Genomic DNA, 20,290 nt, shown 5'->3' on the forward strand with positions numbered 1-20,290 from the left:
CCTTGTGAATTTGGTAGTATGGGTCTTCTAATATAAAAACATTCACAATGACATTCACCAAATATTGCAAATGTGCGATCTTTTTAAATAAATACGTATCTCTGCCTGTAGAATGAAGAATCGTTTTTCGGAATTATTCCAAAACTGACAACCCAAGGAGATTTGGCGTAAAAATAAAATGAATACAAAAAGTCACGTGGCTTTAGACTTATCCAATCACAATATATTGCAATCAAATATAAAACGTATGTGCTCAGCATGAAACATTATGTCATTATGGGCATAATAGACAGACTCTATGACTGGTGGCATAGCGTAGAATGTCATTATAATGAAAACTGTACATATGAAAGGGTTAGAGAAACCAGCTCAATAAAATACTGGATTAGAAAGTGTGCATGTCGTAGAAAATTGTCCGAAAAAGAAGTAACACACTATCTTAATACAGATATAAGAAGAGAAACGAAGCATGGTCGTGGAGGGCCTTGGTACGAATTATCATGGATTAAGTATGACGGACCGAATTTTTCAAATTTGGCAGGGTAGGTAAATGCAAAAAAGAATTAGACTTGAGTACATTGTAAAACTCCATGAATAATCTACAGCATTAAAAAAAAACTTTTCTTAATTTATTCTAACAGGAGGTAATTAAACCAAAAGAAAAGAGTGACTTTACCATTTATAAATCTTGTGGATAAAAAGAACTACTGATGATACCATGTATAAATATCAGAAATAAAAATGTCTTATAACTCTTTTTTGTTTTATTTTTTCCGTTTGGTCACCTTGATAAAGTGATTTATAGATTTCGTAAATGAGCAACAAAAATAAATTTGAAATGGAAAAAAAACCCTAAAATGATACGTTAAGACATTGAGTACGCAGACATTAAAGTTGTAGAAAGGCATTAAAACATTTACTGAAATTTTTTATGCATAGTCAACAACAGTGTATTACTGTTTATTTATATTACCCTATATTTCGTTTGTAAAATATAGGGCTGTATTTAAAATTCATACATAATTTAAATTAAAAACAACTAACGATTATCTGTACGTAAAGTCGTTTGGATATATCGAAAATAAGATATATATGTAAACTAGTGGATAACGCTGACTCAAACTAGCATGGAAGTATATGGTTGTATTAAAACTGCATACTCATAAACACCAAATTGAAAAAAAAAATTCCAATAAGATACATTATTCGACACATCAAATAGAGAAAGAACGTTTTGTTTATAGTGCATTATAGCATAATAGCTCCATTTAAAATTAAAAGAATGTATGTAAGTGTTAACAAATCCATGGACATATAACAATCATGTGGCATTGAGTGGTTTACTGCAAAAGGGAATAAAAACTACAGAGTATCTTCGTTATTGAAAATTTTGTCCTGACATTGGGCTACAAAATGAATAAATAAACAAAACAAATATCAGATTTTTCTAGGATAATTAGATATGAACAAATGCAAGTAGATATTTAATTCAATTCATGCTCGTAGGAGATTAAGATGTAAGGATAAAATATATCTACCTTTACAACGTAAATGCTAAAAAGGTATGCAACAGAGATAAATACTATTATGGCCAAAACTCCTTTTGTTAACCAGGCCTCGAATAGCTCTGGCGTGTCATTAGATCTCATATAACAATACGAGTTGCATTCGGTAAACCCCTTTAATATTCTTCATTCTGATTGGAGAGTGCTCTATCAATCAGTCATAGATTGTGGTATAAAATTTTAACTTGCTGAAATTCAGTAGAAACCATCAAGAACAATTATCACAAGAGTTGTCATATGTGTTAAACGAGGGTCATGTTTACCAACGCGCCATTGCCTGATAATCAGGGAGATGAAGAAATCCATCTTAATAAAAAATGTAAATGGAAGAGGCGCAGGAAACCTGAGGGTTATAGATGGAAACGAAAATGTAAATGTGCTAAACAATATCCAGAAAAAACACGTATACATTCACGTCCCGAATGTTCATATAAAATGGTTAAAAAATGGAGTCCAGGTGAAGGATGTAATGTTTATGTTTTGGAAATAACTTGCCATTGCTCGCATTGATCAGCAATCAGAAGGTATGTTTTATGAAAGCGTCAGTATTCATTAAATACTATATTTATTGCACACTTTTGTCGATTTTTTAATGAAAAACTAGTAAGAAAAAAAAAGCATTTTTATAATCAAGAGTCTTGCCCAACCTGCTTTCTTTAAAATTAAACATAACAATATTTTATAGGAATGAAAACTACAAATTAAAATGTGTGTTTTCTGAATTGACCAAGATTTGGCGCGTTTAATTCTAAGCTTATAAAAATATGTCTAAATCTAATCATAATATTAACTTGTCTTTATGAGAAAAAAATTTTCATTTGGATAAAATTGAAAAATCACTTGGCCAATCGGAACATGTGTTCGTACATATATAAATAATTAATAAAGTTGTCTCTCTACACTTTGAAAATGCTTTCTCAAATCAGCAGAAAATTACTTGATTATAAAAGGTGACACGAAAATAAAAAAGTATATGTTAAATAGCCAAAAATGTTTTGGATAAAAAAAACTCATGGTTTTCAAAAGCTTCAATTATAAATATCATCTTTATACTTCAAACCAACAATCAAATATTTATAAATCAGCATCCACTCTGTAATATATGGGTTCTAGTAACTGTTTTGCGAGTAATGATATGTAGCAAATATGAATAATTTGGGACATACTTAAGAATTTCTTTAAATGTTTTGAAAAATGTTCAGACACAAGGTGTTGACAGTTTGATTAATAGGGGCCAATGGGCCACATTCCTCAACTGAGCAGCAGTATCCAACAGGGACCGAAGCATTTACCAAGAAACAGTATTATTTGTGGTGGCTCAATGCCTATACTGTCCAACCACGATTTAGCTGATTTTTACTATGACTTATGTGTGTACGTGCTTAAACATTACCGTACACAGAAATCAATTTTCTTGACGAAATAGATCTACTCTTAAGGGGAATGTGCAGCCATCTTTTACATTTGAGAAGATAAATGTAAACATTTCTAAAACTGGTTTGTTTCTGTCCAGACCTTGCTAAAACTGTTGTCAAAAGACACAAAAGCAATATATATGACGTTCAATGATGACGTAAACATGACGTTCAATATACACGTTCAAGATGTTGTTTTGTATGCAAATTACGTTTAAAAGGGCAAAACAATGCATTTTAGATAACTTTGAACTGCACAGCTACTGAAGTAATTTAATATTTAAAAATATGAAAAAAAATGAAAGGAAGTCATCAGTGTCAACTCTACAACCATAAGATCAATGCTTGCTTATTTAAGTTGTTACTTTGTCTCAAAAGAGGGTACCCTATTCTTAAAATGAGTCTCAAAAGCCATAAATTTGCACGAGATATTTTTGTCAGTGTCTATGGAGGAACATCAGAGTTATATTTTCATTGCAAAAAAATATATGTATATTTTTTCATTAAGGCAATTAATTTTTTTTAGACCCCTATCCTACTTCTAAAAGTAATTAAACTTATCTTTAAAATTCTTACTCATGGACCTAAAGCAATACAATTGGAACTGGAATAGAAATGGCTGTCACATTTAGTCCAGGCCCCGGGGCCATAAAACTTAGACGAGCTCACTTTTGATCTCAGTCTCACTTTTCCACTATATGTTTCTTTTGTAAAATTGAGACTTAGAACAAAAGTAAGCTTGTCTAAGTTTTATGGCCCCGGGGCCTGATTGTTTTGAATTGACATTTATTCTTACCGATGAAAATTTAACGTCAGTGTGCCTCCATAGACACGGGAGTTCGAAGTTTACCCTGGAATTGTCTTTTTTTAAAATAAGATCCCATCCCGACTGATAAAAATAGGGTGCCCTTTTTTGAGGCAAAGTTTCTACATTTATGTGCAGAATTCAACGTTTTTCTGAACAATTGGTTGTAGAAATGACCCCAATGAACCCCCTTCATATTTTTACAGATTTTAAATTTTTAAAATAACCCTGTTGCTGCGCAGTTCGACAGCTCTTTTTAGTGATTAAAAAGGCATTGTCTCGTACTTGAATTCATAATTTGCATACAAAACAACATTTAGAATCTCATATTCAATGCTTTTATATCTTTTGGCAACAATTTTGGTCAGTTTCGGGCAGAAACAAGCCAGTTCAAGAATTGTTTACATTCTTATCCTCAAATGTAAAAGATGGCCGCACAGCCCCCTTAATTATATCCCCACGAAACTGTAACGTTTTGACTAACAACGAACAATGGCATCCACGAACAAAATGCTGCCGTCAAAGCAAAGCATCAATTTGTGATAGAAAAAATGTGGAGTTTTTTTTTTGTTTTTTTTTTTTTACATCGAATATACTTCCGGGGGTTCATTCATTTGCATCAGTTTCCGTATAGTAAAAATCTAAATTTCGGCTTCACAAGATTTGATCAGGTAACAAAAAGTCATATCCCGGTTAACGTTTTTTAGTCCCCTACCGGTTTCACCGGCGGGGACTATAGCTTTCCTCTGCGTCCGCCTGTCCGTTCGTCCGTCTGTCTGTCCCACTTCAGTTTTCTACACTTTTTTCCTTTTTAATTAAAAATTTAATGCTTTGTATCTGTTTAGTGCATTTGCCGTTCATACACTGTATTTCATTTATAAAAGAGTTTAGCGATATGTATTATTTTCACAATTAAGAAAATCTTAATAATAGGGATTTTTCCTAATTTTTCAAAAAATATACTATGACCATTAACTCAAAAAGAAGGTCAGTGACCTTCTTTTTAGAAGGTGAAATATAACACTACCATGAACAGTTTTTAACACACAAAAGATGGTTTGTCATTATCATTGGAATTTTTTTTTCATTCTGAATAAAGGTACATGTACATGTATACCTTTATGCAGACAAAAAGTAGCGATCATTGTAGGAAAATGATTATACTGTTTATTTTTACACCGATCTCTAAATCTCTCTCCAAGTATCTATTTGGAGTAGATTATCGTTATTGAAATTAGCACACAATGTGAACTTTCATATACAGTACGGTATTAAATGGTGTACATGTACTACAATGACTTTGAAGTCTTACGGCAGTCTCTGAAGTTCGTGGTTATAATGCAGCTTATATTGTAGCTGCGTTTCGAATTATTAAAAAATCATTTTAAAAAATCACTCCCAATTAGCCTCGATATTATTAACATAGACACCTCTCTATTATACCTCCTAATAATTCTCTGTTACGCGCCATCATTTGATTGCTCTAGCCAGTCAGCAATAGTACTGTCTCTCGCGGGAAAATATTATATTCAACTCATTCCATTAGTATGTATAAAAAAGGTCAATATGAACATATACGACTGTATTAAATCTCCCTCACCATCATACAATGCATGTATAAAGTAACCATGTGCATATTATTAGATATTAGAAAAATCGTTGTAGGTTAATAAACTTAAAACTGCTAAGTAAGGCATTGAATACCCAGAAAGCTTTTAAGGTAATATGGGACTAATAGAATCATTCATTATAACGAGTTTGGGATAGTGAAATTCCACCGAGGGGACAAGATTCACGGTCTAGGACGAGGCTGTGCCGAGTATATAATAAATGATTATTTTTCTCGCATTATTTTACATTAAAAAACCATGTATGACAACTTTCTGTTATGACGTTCAAATTTTCCCTCCACGTGCTTCAAATAGTGCAAGTCATAATGAGAGCACACGACAGTTTAATCAATAAAAATAGGCTAAATTGTAATTAACTAAGCAAAACAATTACTTAATGAATAATCTCAATCATTTTGCATTTCCTTACAGCAGAAAACGTTTGTTTACGTTTTAAAACGGCGTAGTAATACACAGTGTAAGACAGAAAAATTTCACACTGCTGTCTCACACTGGACAAACCGGTGATAATGCGAGAAACTTTTATATTTTGACATGCTAAATATTGAAATCAACATAAAATCAATATAGTTTTATCAGATCGAGTTGTTATATAACAGCGTAGTGCAATGGGTTAGAGCGTTTACTACATGAGTTCGAATTTTGCTAGCACTTATCTTTAAAAAAAAAGGGTAAAAGTATTTTGATTATAATATATCTTTATATAAGTTTATTATGACAGGTGTCTCATACCACATTAATCAGTCAGGGTTCAATGTTTTAACGTGATTTGGCTGTGCAAATGGAGAAAACAAAAAAATCTGATTCTTAGAACAATAGTTGTGAAAATTTTGAAGATGTAAATGCTTCCTCATGTAAAGGATATTGTTATGATATTTATTATACATTTATTTGATGCTTGAGCAGTAAATAGATCCGAATATTTTTCACGGGGTGCAGGGAACAGCTACGTATGATCTATTGCCAACGGCCGAGGGCAACAGATCACACTGATCTGTTCCCTGCACCAAGGGAAAAATCGGGTCTATTAACTGTTCGGGCATTAAATAATTGTTTTATTATCTAATTTCGTTTTCATTATTGTGTGTTCACAATTATAAATTACAGAAGGTTCTCTACCATTATGCATCCAGGTCATTGTTAATCAAAACCAAGATGAACTGAAGATAAATTTTAAGAACAATATCAAAATAAACATAATAACGTTATCTTTTAATCTCATAGCAAATTCACTTTTTCTAAAATACGTTGCCGGTCCAATAAATCGCAGTCTATTGACGAGCGGTCCAATAGATCACAGTCTATTGACCGGCGGTTCAATAGATCGATTTCAAACCTTAATACACATACAAAACAGACGAAAATATTTAATTTGTAATAAAAAACAAAATCACTTTGATTAGGCAATAAAATGAAATACTGTATCTTGTAAAGGAACACAAACAAGAACAGTCAACCATGCAAAAACAAGAAACTGATGACCCAAATCTCGGACTAACAAATTTTCAGAGTGCTTTTTAGAAGAGAAGAGGTAAAGGGTTTTACGGACAGATGACGGACAAAGGAGATTCCAAAGCTTACTAAATCTTCGGATCGTTTTAGCTAACAATATTAATTCACATGGTTAACCAATAATAGTTAGCAGTGAGCATAACAAAATCAAATATCGAATAACAATCATTATTTCTGATTATGAAAACTGTGACAATGCAAATGTCAAAGGATAATCTGCAGTATCAAAAAATACACACACACACACACACACACACACACACACACACGCGCGCACGCGTGTGTGTACGTTTATTACATATTATTGTTTTTTTCTTTTAAAATAATTTGTTTGTTCTTTCTGATGCTCAATTTGTTTTTTTTTTGTAGGTTATAGATAGAAAGGGCCAACCATTCTGGAGGAAATCTCAATCAGTCAAAGCCTTTATTCAAACTTTCTTTTTCAATATTTGATAAATGAATGTGTGTATCTATATTTGTTAGTATTTTTTAATGTTTTCGTGCAATCAATGGAATACGTGCAAAAAAAGACTTTTATCATGGATTTCCAAATTAGAACTTGTAATTCATCTCGCATAGATAACTGTCTCTTTAATGTCTAATTATTTATCTTCTAGTTAGCAGTAAATAAAAACAAAGACTGTTTGAAAGAATACATATGTTTTATGTGATATACAAATTAATATCGTTTCTAAAAAGTAATTCTAACGATTTTTTTTGTTTTAAGTATGAGTATTCTCCAAGTGGATTTGTAAAATTTCATATTGTTTGTATTGTCCTTGTTTTTGCTTTTACCATGGAGTTTTATACTTTAAAACAACAAAATATCAACTTATGTCAAAGCTACAAATAAATTTCATAGTACATTCAGACTTTTGGGGGTTGATTTTAGTCAACTCTCCTATGCAGTTACTCTGGCAAACCGAAAGTGAAACAGTGTTTGGACCTAAGCACAAATCATCACCGCTGACAAGACTTAGTTCTCGAAAATAATAGAAAAATTCGATGTAATGAATGCTGAAGCATTGTTTTTCAAGAAAACTTATCTATAAACACTTTGAAAATAATCAGATTTTATACAATACAATTTACATATTTTTGTAGTCTCATGTATTCCTACGCGAGAGTTAAATATAGTCTCGTTCAACCAAACGCTCGACTGTCTCCGTAAATATCCGACAAGCAGAGTGGCTCTCTTACTTTTCGGAGATTAACGGAGACAGCCGAGCGTCTTGTTTAACGAGGCTAGAGTTCGATATCAATAGTGCTTGGATCCATACACTTTTTAGCCGGGCTCTGCTGAAAGCAGAGTCCTGGCTGTAGGCAGGCAAATCGCCAATGTTACTATAAATAGCACAACTTCAAAAGTAAACAAAAAACCAAACAGCGTCAAAGTAAAAGCTTCCGCTATACCAAATAGTCACACAAAGAGCCACGTTTTGTCAAAGGTGTTGGCATTTTGTTTCTTTTTTTTTTATTTCGAGAAAATTGTAAATCTTTTTTAGTTTTCGTATTAATAACGTGTTTTAAAAACAAGATTATGCATTTTGGACATATACAATGCGCATGAATTTCCATGAACTACTTTACTGCGCGTTGAAGAAATGGGGATTGAATATATAACGCTTGTTGCAAAATTCAAGGCAGCAAATGTTAAACTTCTTTCTACTAGACAGACATATTTTTGTTTATAGCCGCTTACAAAATTTGGTCGCTCTCTGACGCTTTGCCGACATTAAAAGCATGAGAGAGAGATAGAGATTTATTTTCATCTTTACTACACAACACACCAAAAGAGTCCGGCTTTCAGTACGTCAGTACTTTGATTAAAATTGTTTTGATTACTAATACATAGTATGAAATCAATCTTTAAATATTACACAACATGATTCATATGGGGTTTTTCGAAATTCTTGTTTGTATAGTCTAAAAATTTATATTATGAAAAAGTGCGCAATTCAAATACAGACTAGAAACTAATTGCCATTCAAAATAAAATAATAAAATGCAAAAAAAAGAGAGAAAAGTTGATTTTAAAATAAATGATAATCGATAAAATCAACTCCCGTCAGTACCTCAGTACTTTGATTGGCTTTTGCCTTCTTGCAGTGGATCAAAGAGTATTACTTGTTTAATGTGTTTACCGTATTTTAAATCATCTACATGTAATATTTAGATGTGATCTGACAAGTGTTAGACGTAAAGCATAAAATACACCTTTTTCACAAAACCCGATTTTTCAAAAGTGTTTCATAATGACCTTTTGTTATTTTGCCACAAATACCTTTCCCCCGAAATATATATGTTTACTTCTTTTTCAAAGTTTTATTATATATTTATTGCAGATTTTGGTCTCTTGGAATGTAATTAACATTCAAGTTCTTGTAAAAAGTTATGATCACAGGATTAAAACTTTATAAAGAGTACATAAAATTAGCATTTAATTACTATATAAGCCAATGACAGCGACTATAATATTTTCCTGCTATAGTAAATTAATAATGCTGTGATATATATTGTCATTTCAAAGTGTGCATTATTTTTTCATACCACAAGTCAAGATTTGTTTAATTTGATGCAGTTTGTTCCTAAACATCTAATGCTATGTATTTTGCAAAAAGGGATATATTGCAGTAAAACAGATATAATATCTTCATTACAAAAATATTATTTTCTTGATGTTATTAATTATAAGTTTGCGTTAATTATTACTATGAACTTGCAACGTTATCACTTTGTGTTTGCATGTATGCAATTTTAACATCACAAATTAAAATAAAGCAACTCCAATGTGATAATAGTCACTAATAGCCTAAATACTGACAATTGTTCGAAAATAAAAACCAACAATGTTTAATTTCATACAGGTTTGTCCCCTTTTAACAAACAACAAAAAACTACATGTTAAATAAAATCAAAGAGATGGGATTATGGCATACTCTCTTTCGAAGAAAACTATGAAAAATATTTTAAATTTTAAAAATATATTCTTTTGTAGGTCAATTTGCTTTTTGAGGTTTGCTGCTACGAGCAACAACTAAGTGGTAATACAATCTAACTCGTCATATAAATCAAAAGGAAATATCAAATGATGTTCATTAATTTAAGATATTTTTCCCGGTATATATTACACAATAGGACTATAGGGTTCATCACTCACCCAAACAACAGTTTTTGTATCATTCTATTATAAGAACCTATTTAGAAAAAAAAATTATAAACTATGATACTAGCATATACAAAGACTTTACCATACATTAAACAAACCATAAAAACCCTACCTTTTGGGCATCATATCCTTAAAACTAAGATGCATTAGATTATCTATTTAATCACATTATGCCTCAACAAATTATGTATAAAAAGATGTATAAAATGATAATAAAAAAAAGTTATAAATAATTGAATTTTCTAATGCTCCCAATTATTTTTTTAATTTTAAAATATAAATCCCACCTGTGGTCCCAGTATTAGTGCGGGTTTCAAGTTTAAAAAAATTATATTATTCACTTTCTGATGACGATTGTACAGTAATTTTACAAATTGTAGCATTGCAGTTCCGTAAAATGAAGACTTTAAAATATTTTCTTAGACGTTTTTATGTTAAACTTTGAAACACTACTGATGTCCAGTATTTGCTTGGAGGTCAAAGTTTGAGCAATTGAGAATCTACACTAGATAAGGATGAGTGCACGAGTGTATAGTAATATCATAAATTGTAGCATTGTATTTTTTTAGAAGAAGATTTTAAAAATATTTTTTCTAAAGGTTTTTATGATAAACCTTGAATCCCTCTTGAGGCCCCATTAATAGTCAAGGGTTATAATTATAATTGATTTTGAGTCTACACTGTCGTAGGGTGGTTGCATATAAATCTCACGAATTATAATGTACATATATAGTTCTATTTAAAAATCCTTATATACTTCTATATCCTTATATCCATCATAAGGTCCCAGTCTTTACCTGGGTTTCAAGTTTTTAAAAAATTATAATCTACACTACCTTAAAATGCTTGTTTGAACTTTGAAGCCATCTTAGGACCCCAGTAAGTCCATGGATCACGATTTAACGAATTAGATACTTAACTATATATGCAAAATTGGATGTTATTAGTTTCATTTCTGTTGCATTTGTTATTGAGAAGATACATCCCCCTTTTTACCCTATTTCTTAATTATTTTCCTTTAAAAAAAAGTTTTTTTCCTTTAGATTTACAATTCAAATTCCTTTTTCCCAAAAATGTTTTGTGCTACGCTTAGTTAATTTGAACCCAGTAGTTATAGACAAACAGACGGACGGTCGGACGACTGACAGCAGGTGGGCTATACATTTTTGTAATTAGTTTGTCTATATCAAGTTTCATATTAAAGTTTTCCTTTCAGTTTCAGATATAATATGATAATAAAAAAAAAATAAAAGCGAGAAAGCTAAACATTACATATCAATCATCATTCGTGTAATGAAAAACTAGGGGGAAACATCGGATGTAAAGTGTTTGCAGAAAACGGACATTCTTAACGTCAAGGAACAGGCTCTATTACAAGCTATTAACAGCTCTACTCATTTTGTTATATATTATTTTTTTTACCTTTTTATCCTTGAAATACATTTTTTTTTATTTGTTTGGCATTTGACCAATATTTAGAAAAATACAGTATGTGTAATGATAAACACTAATCCACATAACAGAGATATTTTGTTTGGCTAAAATCATTTAGTTTAAATCAAAACGTCTGTACTCATTTGTTTGAGGTACTTGAGGTGTGATTGTTCTTAAAAATAAGATAGAATAATAACTCTATAAGGTTGCTGAAGTTGATTGACATTTGACACGACTCAAGCATAGAGGCCTATATGATAACATAAGTGAAGCAAAATCTTTATCTAGACTGTACACTGGACGTTAACCTTAGCGTTAACTGCATTAGCTGATTTGCTGTTTATATCTGTTTACTTTACTCGACCACATGTGTAAAAAAAAAATGCGATTTTCAGAGGATGTTGATTGTTTGCTTGTTTGTTTTTAATTGTGATAAATTAAAAACAAACAAGCAAACAAACCACGATTTCTAACCGTTAGAACAATCTGTGAGCTGATCAATCTACATACCGGTAGCTTTAATATGTTAGGTTTTTTATTACAATCACCAATGTATATTATTATACTTTCGTGTCAAATACTGAAATTTGATTGGTTAAGACGCAGTTTATATTCCGTTCTATTACCCTCAGTATTCATTCAGTATAATAAAATAAACAGTGCCTGTTAGGGAGAATAACAGTTGAAATTGACACCCCTCGAAAACCATTGTCAACCTCCGCTTCGCGTTGGTTTACAACGGTTTTCTCAGGGTGTCAATTTCAACTGTTACCCTCCCAAACAGGCACTACATATATAAAGTGTGAATTAATTGACACATACTGGAATCCATTATCATGAACAAATTAGGTTCCTGGGAAAATTACATGAACAAAATGTCATTGTCATCCGCAGTATTAAGAAAATATTACCAAACATAGCAAAAGAAGGTTGAGAATATAGTTTTTTTTTCTATCCCAAATTTAAAAAAAAAAAATATAAATCATATAAAATGCTGGCATTTTATATATTTATGATTATATTACTAACAGTTACAAGTAGAGTACTTTATTTATGTGACCTTCAACTTGCACTTGCAACGTACACTAATTTAAAAATTCAAACAAACAAAAATTCCAAAGAAAACCATCGCCAAATTGCATATCATTATATATAACGCACGTAATAGCATAGACACCTTGTAATTTAACATGCCTTAAATATATATATATTACGCAAAACATTATTATCACTTGTATACAACTAAGTATTCGATTACGTTTCTTTTTCAAACATGTCGAGATATTTTTCATTGTATTCTGACCTTGTCTGCAGAAAAACAAGTAGTATACTAGAAAAAGGAGGGGAAATATTACAATGCGTAAGAAGTTGAAACCTATTTTCATCGTCAGGTACATTAAAGACCCTTTGGCATCAAATTTTAGACGAAATACACGAGAAACAAAATTCTTTAATGCGTCTTTTCAAAGGAAATTGCAATCTATATATAATGAAACAGGTTTCATAGTAAATTAAACAAATATGTAAGAACTGATCGGAAATAGAACATTATTTGATCATAGAATAAAATTTGTTACTAAAATACTAGTATTATACAAAAAAATTTTAGACGCAACCGAAGTATTTCCAATAAATTTACATATCCATATATATATAGACACATTTTGTCTAGAAATATCATTGTAATCAAATTGTGTAGACTTCGTTAGTATACATGTACTAATGAAAGTGTTTGTTTTATTACTTTAAAATTACAAGAAATTGTATATTAGGCATTCTCATAACTACATGTTTGATATTTTTATGATCATCTGACTTCTTATATTAAATAATATCATAAGTAAGTTGAAAAATAATTTGTGTGCATTCACTTATGACACTAACTTTGTGGAAAGGTACTTTAATTACAACAGTTTCTTTGGTTTTCTCATGGTTCAATGAGACAGGGCTATAATCTTGACTTATTTTTTTTTATTTCTACTGAATATACAGAATTTTGAATCTCCATGCATAGAATGAGACTATAATTGATAAATATTACGAAATAGTCCCTAAAACAAACCCTAACATTGTGTTAACTTAATGTTTAAAATTTTACAGTAAATAGAAAATGTGAACACCAACGGAACTTGGTTCATGATCTCCAATTGCGAAACCATGACCGGACCTGACGTGCCATGTGTCACTGATATTGCGTTTATTTGTCGTACTTTTTAATATGGCATTTTTAACACTTTGGCATCATTCAGAGCATCAGTATAATTCAATCAACACGTTCGCTTCTTTATTGCAATACAAAAACAGTTCATGTACTACATGTAAGTATAATTATAGTATAGCGTACCCATCAATTTGTTAAAATAGCTCTGAGCAATTTGAACAGCATGTACTTCTACTACTTGAAATTAAAATTTTGATTCAACTGGAAATTTTAACAAATAAGAGGTTGAATATACTAGCCTGTATCACGTTTTACATAGACACACTCTTATGTCTAATTAAACATACGTGACAAAAACAGGAACTAGACTTTTTTAAAACTTTATTTTACTCACTTAAAGTCGACAATAATTGGTTAAACACTGACAAAAAGGCTCCAAAAATGATGGACTTGGGTACTCGTTAATTGTTTTGTTTAAGAATGAATGATAACGTAAAATCTAATATTAAAACAAAGCATTGGATAAACATATGGTTGATTTGATAACATCACTTCCGTCTTATTTCAGTTTAACAATTTTTTACGTAGTTAGCCAAATCTATAACAAAGCAATTATTTTTTGACGACAGAACATACATGTATTCGCCTCCATTACAGGAACGTTGTCTTCAACGTAAACTTGAACAAATGCTTTTTGATTAACGTCTACATAACAAGGAATTGCTTTAAAAATGATTTAAAGTATTTCGGTGCTTCCAATGTTATTTTATCATGCTAAGTGTCTTTTCTGAATTATGAAAAATTAACATCATATCAAAGAAAGAACAACGCATTAGAGAGCGATACAATGTACTACTTTTTGGTTTCGGTTTCACATTTTTCGCAAGCAACCTTATTTCATGACAAAAATCCATAAAACATCAGTCGTGACAACTTGGTTTTTCCTGACGGAAACTTCATATCGATTAACTATTTTGCGAGTGTTTTGTCGTTTGCTTAGCAACTTAACGTGGTTTGAAAGACACAGGATTGCCCCTTTGTATGTGTACGTCATTGTATGAAAGGTTGGGCGTCTCGCACAGAAATCAAGATCAAAAAGATAGTTTTTAATACAGCGCGATCAATAATTGCTTGGGTGCGATATTTGAGAAGCATAGAATTTTATCACAGTTCGCTACAGATAAAAATAAAATTATGGGCTATTGAATTATCAATCGTAGTAAGAACTACCCGCTTATTTAAAACGGGGTATGCTTTATTTTGCGCTTAAAAGAAAAAATCTATACAAAAATCGATTGTAATGAATGTGACAATTTGCAATCGTATTTTTTTTCATATCGTGCCTTTGGACTGCTCAATATGCTATTCGCAATTTAATTGCGCGAATAGCGTATTGATACCACATAACGCCACCGCGCTTTTTTGTCTTACATATGTTTGTGGACATGTAGATTCTGCTAATGACAAACGATATTAAAATAAAACATTTAATTGAATTGCTAATGACAGTAACAGTACCATAAGATGCGATACAAGAACGCATGAACGCGATCTACACACAGGCTACCTTTGTTAAGTTACCATTAATGTGCATTGCGTCCACGCAACTTTATGCATGTGATCTTGCATTGCGGCGATCGCAACTCTCTGGTCTTTCCGTAGAACTCTGAAAAACGTTTTTCCGAGCTCCAAGAGCTAAGAGGTTGCGATTGTCAGTTAAATTTGACGTTGTCATCTTGTAAAATATTCAAAGTTTTATAACAAACTCATCATAACATTTACTTTTGGCTCAATCAGACAGAAGATGAAAAAAATCCATATTCAAATGGTTCAGATTAGGGGGAGGCGGTTGTCATGGACACCCAATCGCAAGCGGAAAAAAAACCGAGCATTGTCGGAAAAGCCCGAGGTTTTGCGATTAGTGGACACCTACATGGCCGATCAGTAACGATTGTACTTAGTTGTACTTTGCTGATAGTGTGTATTTTAAAGACGAGTTAGATCCCTTTGAACAGAGAGAGAGAGAGAGGCGTCGACAAGGTCCAAATTGATTTGATTAATGCATTGTGTCAACTGATAAGTTGGATGACATGATAAAGTTTTGAACAGTTATGTAAACTTTACAGAAGAATGGTTATCATGGTATGTACATGTAGCAGAGTAGGGGACCCGGGTATATATAGGACGTCAGGTGGAATAAGTAGAGGTTTAGAGATTTCCACGCGATATAAATCTAAGTCAAGTGCGCAGAGCCTAATGATTTGTTTTCTCGCCACCAACATTTATAAATTAACCAAATGTTTTCCAACCTCTGACTCTTAAATTGAAATATTCTTATATTTAACAATGTATATATGAACTTCAATTTTGCCGATTTTATTTTCTGAAGCAGTTAATTTTTACACAGCAGCAAATGAACGTATAAATCTGGATTAAATGATTAATGTTTGCGATAAGGCCATATATATAGCGTCACAAAATGGATAACCGATATGTGTAAGAGCCTTATATAGACTATATAATCATAGCTGATCTTCAATGTTGAGGAATTTATTTCTACTTTATAATTGTAAAAAGGGCATTCCGGTCCTCTTAAATTGTAATATTAAATGGACGAAATTGACTGACAGATAGTTTGGAATTTCATCGTATTGATTTTGGCACTTGACAATGTGTTCACCGATAAATCGAGAAATGTAAATTTGAAAACGGACATATTATGAACAGCGCAAATATGATCGATAAAAGTTCAACGTTGAACGTATAAATAAAAGTATCCATTTTCGAAAAATGAAAAAAGTTTTATACAATCTAATGTGATATGAAGTTATTCCCTGAAAATTTCTTTTTCTAGAAAATTAGAGCGATTCGCTTTCCTTTTAAAACTAAAGCTTTCTAAGTCCCTCGCAATAATGCAATGACTCAAGTTGTATACGTCTTTCCTCACGCAACGAAAGGAATTGCTATCACCGTTGATTAAACTTACAGAATTAACCGAATCGTAAAGTTTTTTGTTGAACAAGCCGGATGCAATTGTGTGCTATTACCCATTAGATGAAATAATTTTTAGTTGATCAATTATACTAATTATTTGAAACATAAATAAAAGTTTACTGATTTCTAAATTAAATGATTTACAAATATTCATTCATAAATACAGACTGGTCTTTTTGCTTGTTGGCGTAGACCAAATGACTCCTGAGACGATCGTTAAAGGTGCCAAAAAATGTAGATGGATTTTAATAAGTAACCGCCAGTAATGAGGTCACGAACTTTTCATGCCCCGAGTCTAGAGATATTTTCAATTCCGTATTCATGCAGAGACTTTAAAAATTATTTTGCCAAATGTTGTGTATTAGTGTGTGTCTGTGTCTGTGTGGGGGTGGGTACCAATGTTTCATGTACGGGGCCTGCATGGTGCCTGTTTTTGACGTTTCAGTTACTGTATACGATTCCGATCGAGCTGTTTTTAAATTCATGTAGGATTCTTTGTGTAACCCTTTCGACAAAACGGTGTGTCCTTAATGCGTTGCTTAATAGTTTTACGTGTATACATAAATACAATGTATAAAAACACTGTAAATGATATCCTGAATGCATGTTGACCGTGAAATTGTAACTACACATCATTATAAGGAAAAATTAAAAAAACCCAAAAAACTCTGTACATGTAGTTAAAGTTGTCAAGCTGAATTGTAAGGCTGAACACAAAAGGCAAAATAAAAATGACTTGTCTGCCTTATTTTCCAGCAATGAATTTGGAAAACCAAAAATTTGAGGGGTATAAAACATGTTTAAAATACCAAAGATGCATATGCCCTCTAAAGCTATTACCTGACATATTTAAAATTCCGAAGATGCGTATACATATATATATTGTTTCATACAACCATAATAAAATTATTGTTCTATTCAAGTATGCAATTTGTTATCAGACAGGTAGATACACGCATTTTGCGTAATTTAAAATAGGTCAATGGAAAGACTTCATGCGCCATTGGCATTGCTATTGGGGTAATTTAGAAATCTTGGGATTTGAGGTTTAACGAAAATAGTGTAAAATTTTCTGCAGTAGAAAATTTCATTTCTTTTTTCGTAGTCAATTGCGAATCTTAAGATCCATTCCTTAATGCACTAACAGGTCGGGTACAATTACACTATAGGAGAATGATCTCGTTAAACGAATCTTCAGTACAACATGATTATCTGCATCCCCGATCCCCCCTCCCCGCTTTCCACAAGTCAATGCTATTTTCATCGCTCAATTTAAAATTTGCATGTAGATACACTAGCATAGCTAGTCGTAAATGTCATGTTTAGTATACAAATTATTATGGCACGATTAATTTGACACATAACTAGCACAAAACACATGTACAAGTATAAATATATAGGCAATGACATGTCTAATGATAAGTTCCGAGGATGGTGTGCATATATATGTTATATTCAGTGTGATATACGCTGCATGTGCAAAAAGGAAATACATACAACCATACATAATATTATTAACATTATTATGAAGACGGAAAAGTGCTAAAACACCAACATACACAAAATGTCGAAAACACACCAATCAAAACTGTAATGATTTCCTTGTTAGTCGCTATATTTGATAAAATGCTTTAAAACTCTATGTAGTTGGTTAGCATAATATAACAGTAAAAGAAGTACAGTATTGTTGTTTGTAAAAAGATGTACTATTCATTTTGTAACAATACAACAAAGTGAAAATCTAATGTAATTTTCTTTGAAGTCAACATAACAGACAAAAAAAACCACTCAAACCCTATCTAATTCATATACACGAGGGGACAAATAGTTTGATATCGATCACGGGAAAATCGAAACTTTTGAATCAATGAACCGCATACAGTCCATCTTTTTTAGGAAGTACATGTATATACTATATCATTTATACATTTATTTCATTAACTATTACATTTATATTGAACTCATACTACGGTGATAATTAATGATGAGTGTAACCTTGTTTTTCATATAAGAATGAATATGTACTTTTTTAAATTACATTCAAGATGGCGATGTATGGCTCGCTTCCAAGCAATAGAATACAGGCGATATCTAGAAATCGTGTCATAAGGGTGGAGGTACCCGTTTTCAGAAAATAGACCTTTATATACAGTGGTTTCTGGTATGAGCTGTAGTCAAAAATAAAATTAGGAGAAAAAAACCCAGAGGTAGCAAAGGGGGCTGGGTCTAGATCTCGTCTGACGAATCATGAACTTTGCACCTGCTTATTACAATATTATAATATAACCATACGTCTTTTGTCCATTTTTTTTTATCGATATAAAAGCGATTTTACAGGTCAAAAACAACCAGACTTACCGTCGGGTGGAGGCTGTCCACATCTTTATTGTTGAGTCCATCAACTTTCATGGTTACAAATATATTTTTCAAAATAAGTCCAGATTGCTAACACGCCACGTCTACACAATGACGTCGTCAGATGAAAATTCGATTTTTTCCTCCTTTCTTGTATTTTCCTCGTCTTTGAGAATTCAATTTCATCCACAAAGGCAATTCCCCGTTGAAATCCGTGTTTTTAAGGGTTGAATTATTATCTTTGCTCAGTTAATGTCTACCCACAACACTTAAGTTTTGTGTCCTGTCTGAACTTGTATGTTATACTGTTACATTGCGAACACATGCGCAAGTAAAGCACAGCAATTGTTCATGAAATGGCATGTGTGGAATTCGTTTTCCTTGTAAGTTTTGATTTTAAATAAAATACAAATGAGTATGTTATATTTTTGTACGACGATTTTCATAGATCCTATGTAACATTCATATACTTACTTGGTTTTATTTTCGTATTCTTTAAGAAATCGATGCGTAAAGAAAAAAAAACTCTGCTGAGTGTAACTCGATACATAAGATATACGGGAGTATATTAAGGATATATTTACGTTTTGAATTCAAAGCCCAGGAGCACAAGTGGTTTAATCACCTGTTTTTAATTTCTCTTTTGATTTAAGTCATTGGTTGTAAGAGCTTAATCATTGGTCCCATTCAAATTTAAGCCACATATTTAAAATTTTAATTCTGAAGTTTTTTTTATTATTTCTATGTAAGTGTTTTAAAACCTTGTCAAGTATCAGTCTTATGTATATTTCCATCTCATTTTTTCTTTCCTGGAGTTTTTAATACTAATTAGAAGAGCTATTAGAAGAGTTTTATGTTATCAAAAACTCCAAACTCCTCTGGTGTCATTATAGAAAAAAACTATACAAAATATTTTGCACACCCCCCCCCCCCCTCTTTACTTTTAGAAATACATATATATATTTATACAAGAAACAATGATCTAATCTTGAAAGTTTAGAATCAATTTCCTTTTTTTGGTAATATTTTTAGATTCAGCCCAACTCGACATCCTTGTTCCGTTTTGAGTGGAAGTGCCTGCTTTTTACTTAATTGCATGGATGAGGAAGAGTTCGAAATCAAATTCTATGGACATATTATAGAGTAGTGCATCTTAATTTGAAATTAGAGTTATCTATCTTAGAAAAGAGTGACTTGATGAATTAATAGTCATGAAACTTGGGCTGATTTTAGATATAAGTAACTTCAA

General features: G+C 31.7%; 1 protein-coding gene and 1 long non-coding RNA gene across 2 annotated transcripts in view; one reads left to right on the forward strand and one right to left on the reverse strand.

Annotated features, from left to right (window-relative positions):
- The window catches only part of LOC128180530 (uncharacterized), a 37,922-nt gene extending 18,600 nt beyond the window's left edge, over window positions 1-19,322 (reverse strand). Inside the window, exon 1 of the mRNA XM_052848653.1 lies at window positions 19,045-19,322. Within this exon, the coding sequence (XP_052704613.1) occupies window positions 19,045-19,095 (51 nt within the window). The 5' untranslated portion in view covers window positions 19,096-19,322. The remainder of the gene's footprint in view (window positions 1-19,044) is intronic.
- On the forward strand, window positions 179-756 carry LOC128180532 (uncharacterized). Its single transcript, XR_008243240.1, has 2 exons — window positions 179-542; window positions 642-756. It is a non-coding gene; the product is annotated as an uncharacterized LOC128180532 (long non-coding RNA).
- Window positions 19,323-20,290: the final 968 nt, after the last annotated feature.

Source organism: Crassostrea angulata, chromosome 4, assembly GCF_025612915.1.
Source record: "Crassostrea angulata isolate pt1a10 chromosome 4, ASM2561291v2, whole genome shotgun sequence".
In the NCBI taxonomy this organism is placed as follows: domain Eukaryota; kingdom Metazoa; phylum Mollusca; class Bivalvia; order Ostreida; family Ostreidae; genus Magallana; species Magallana angulata.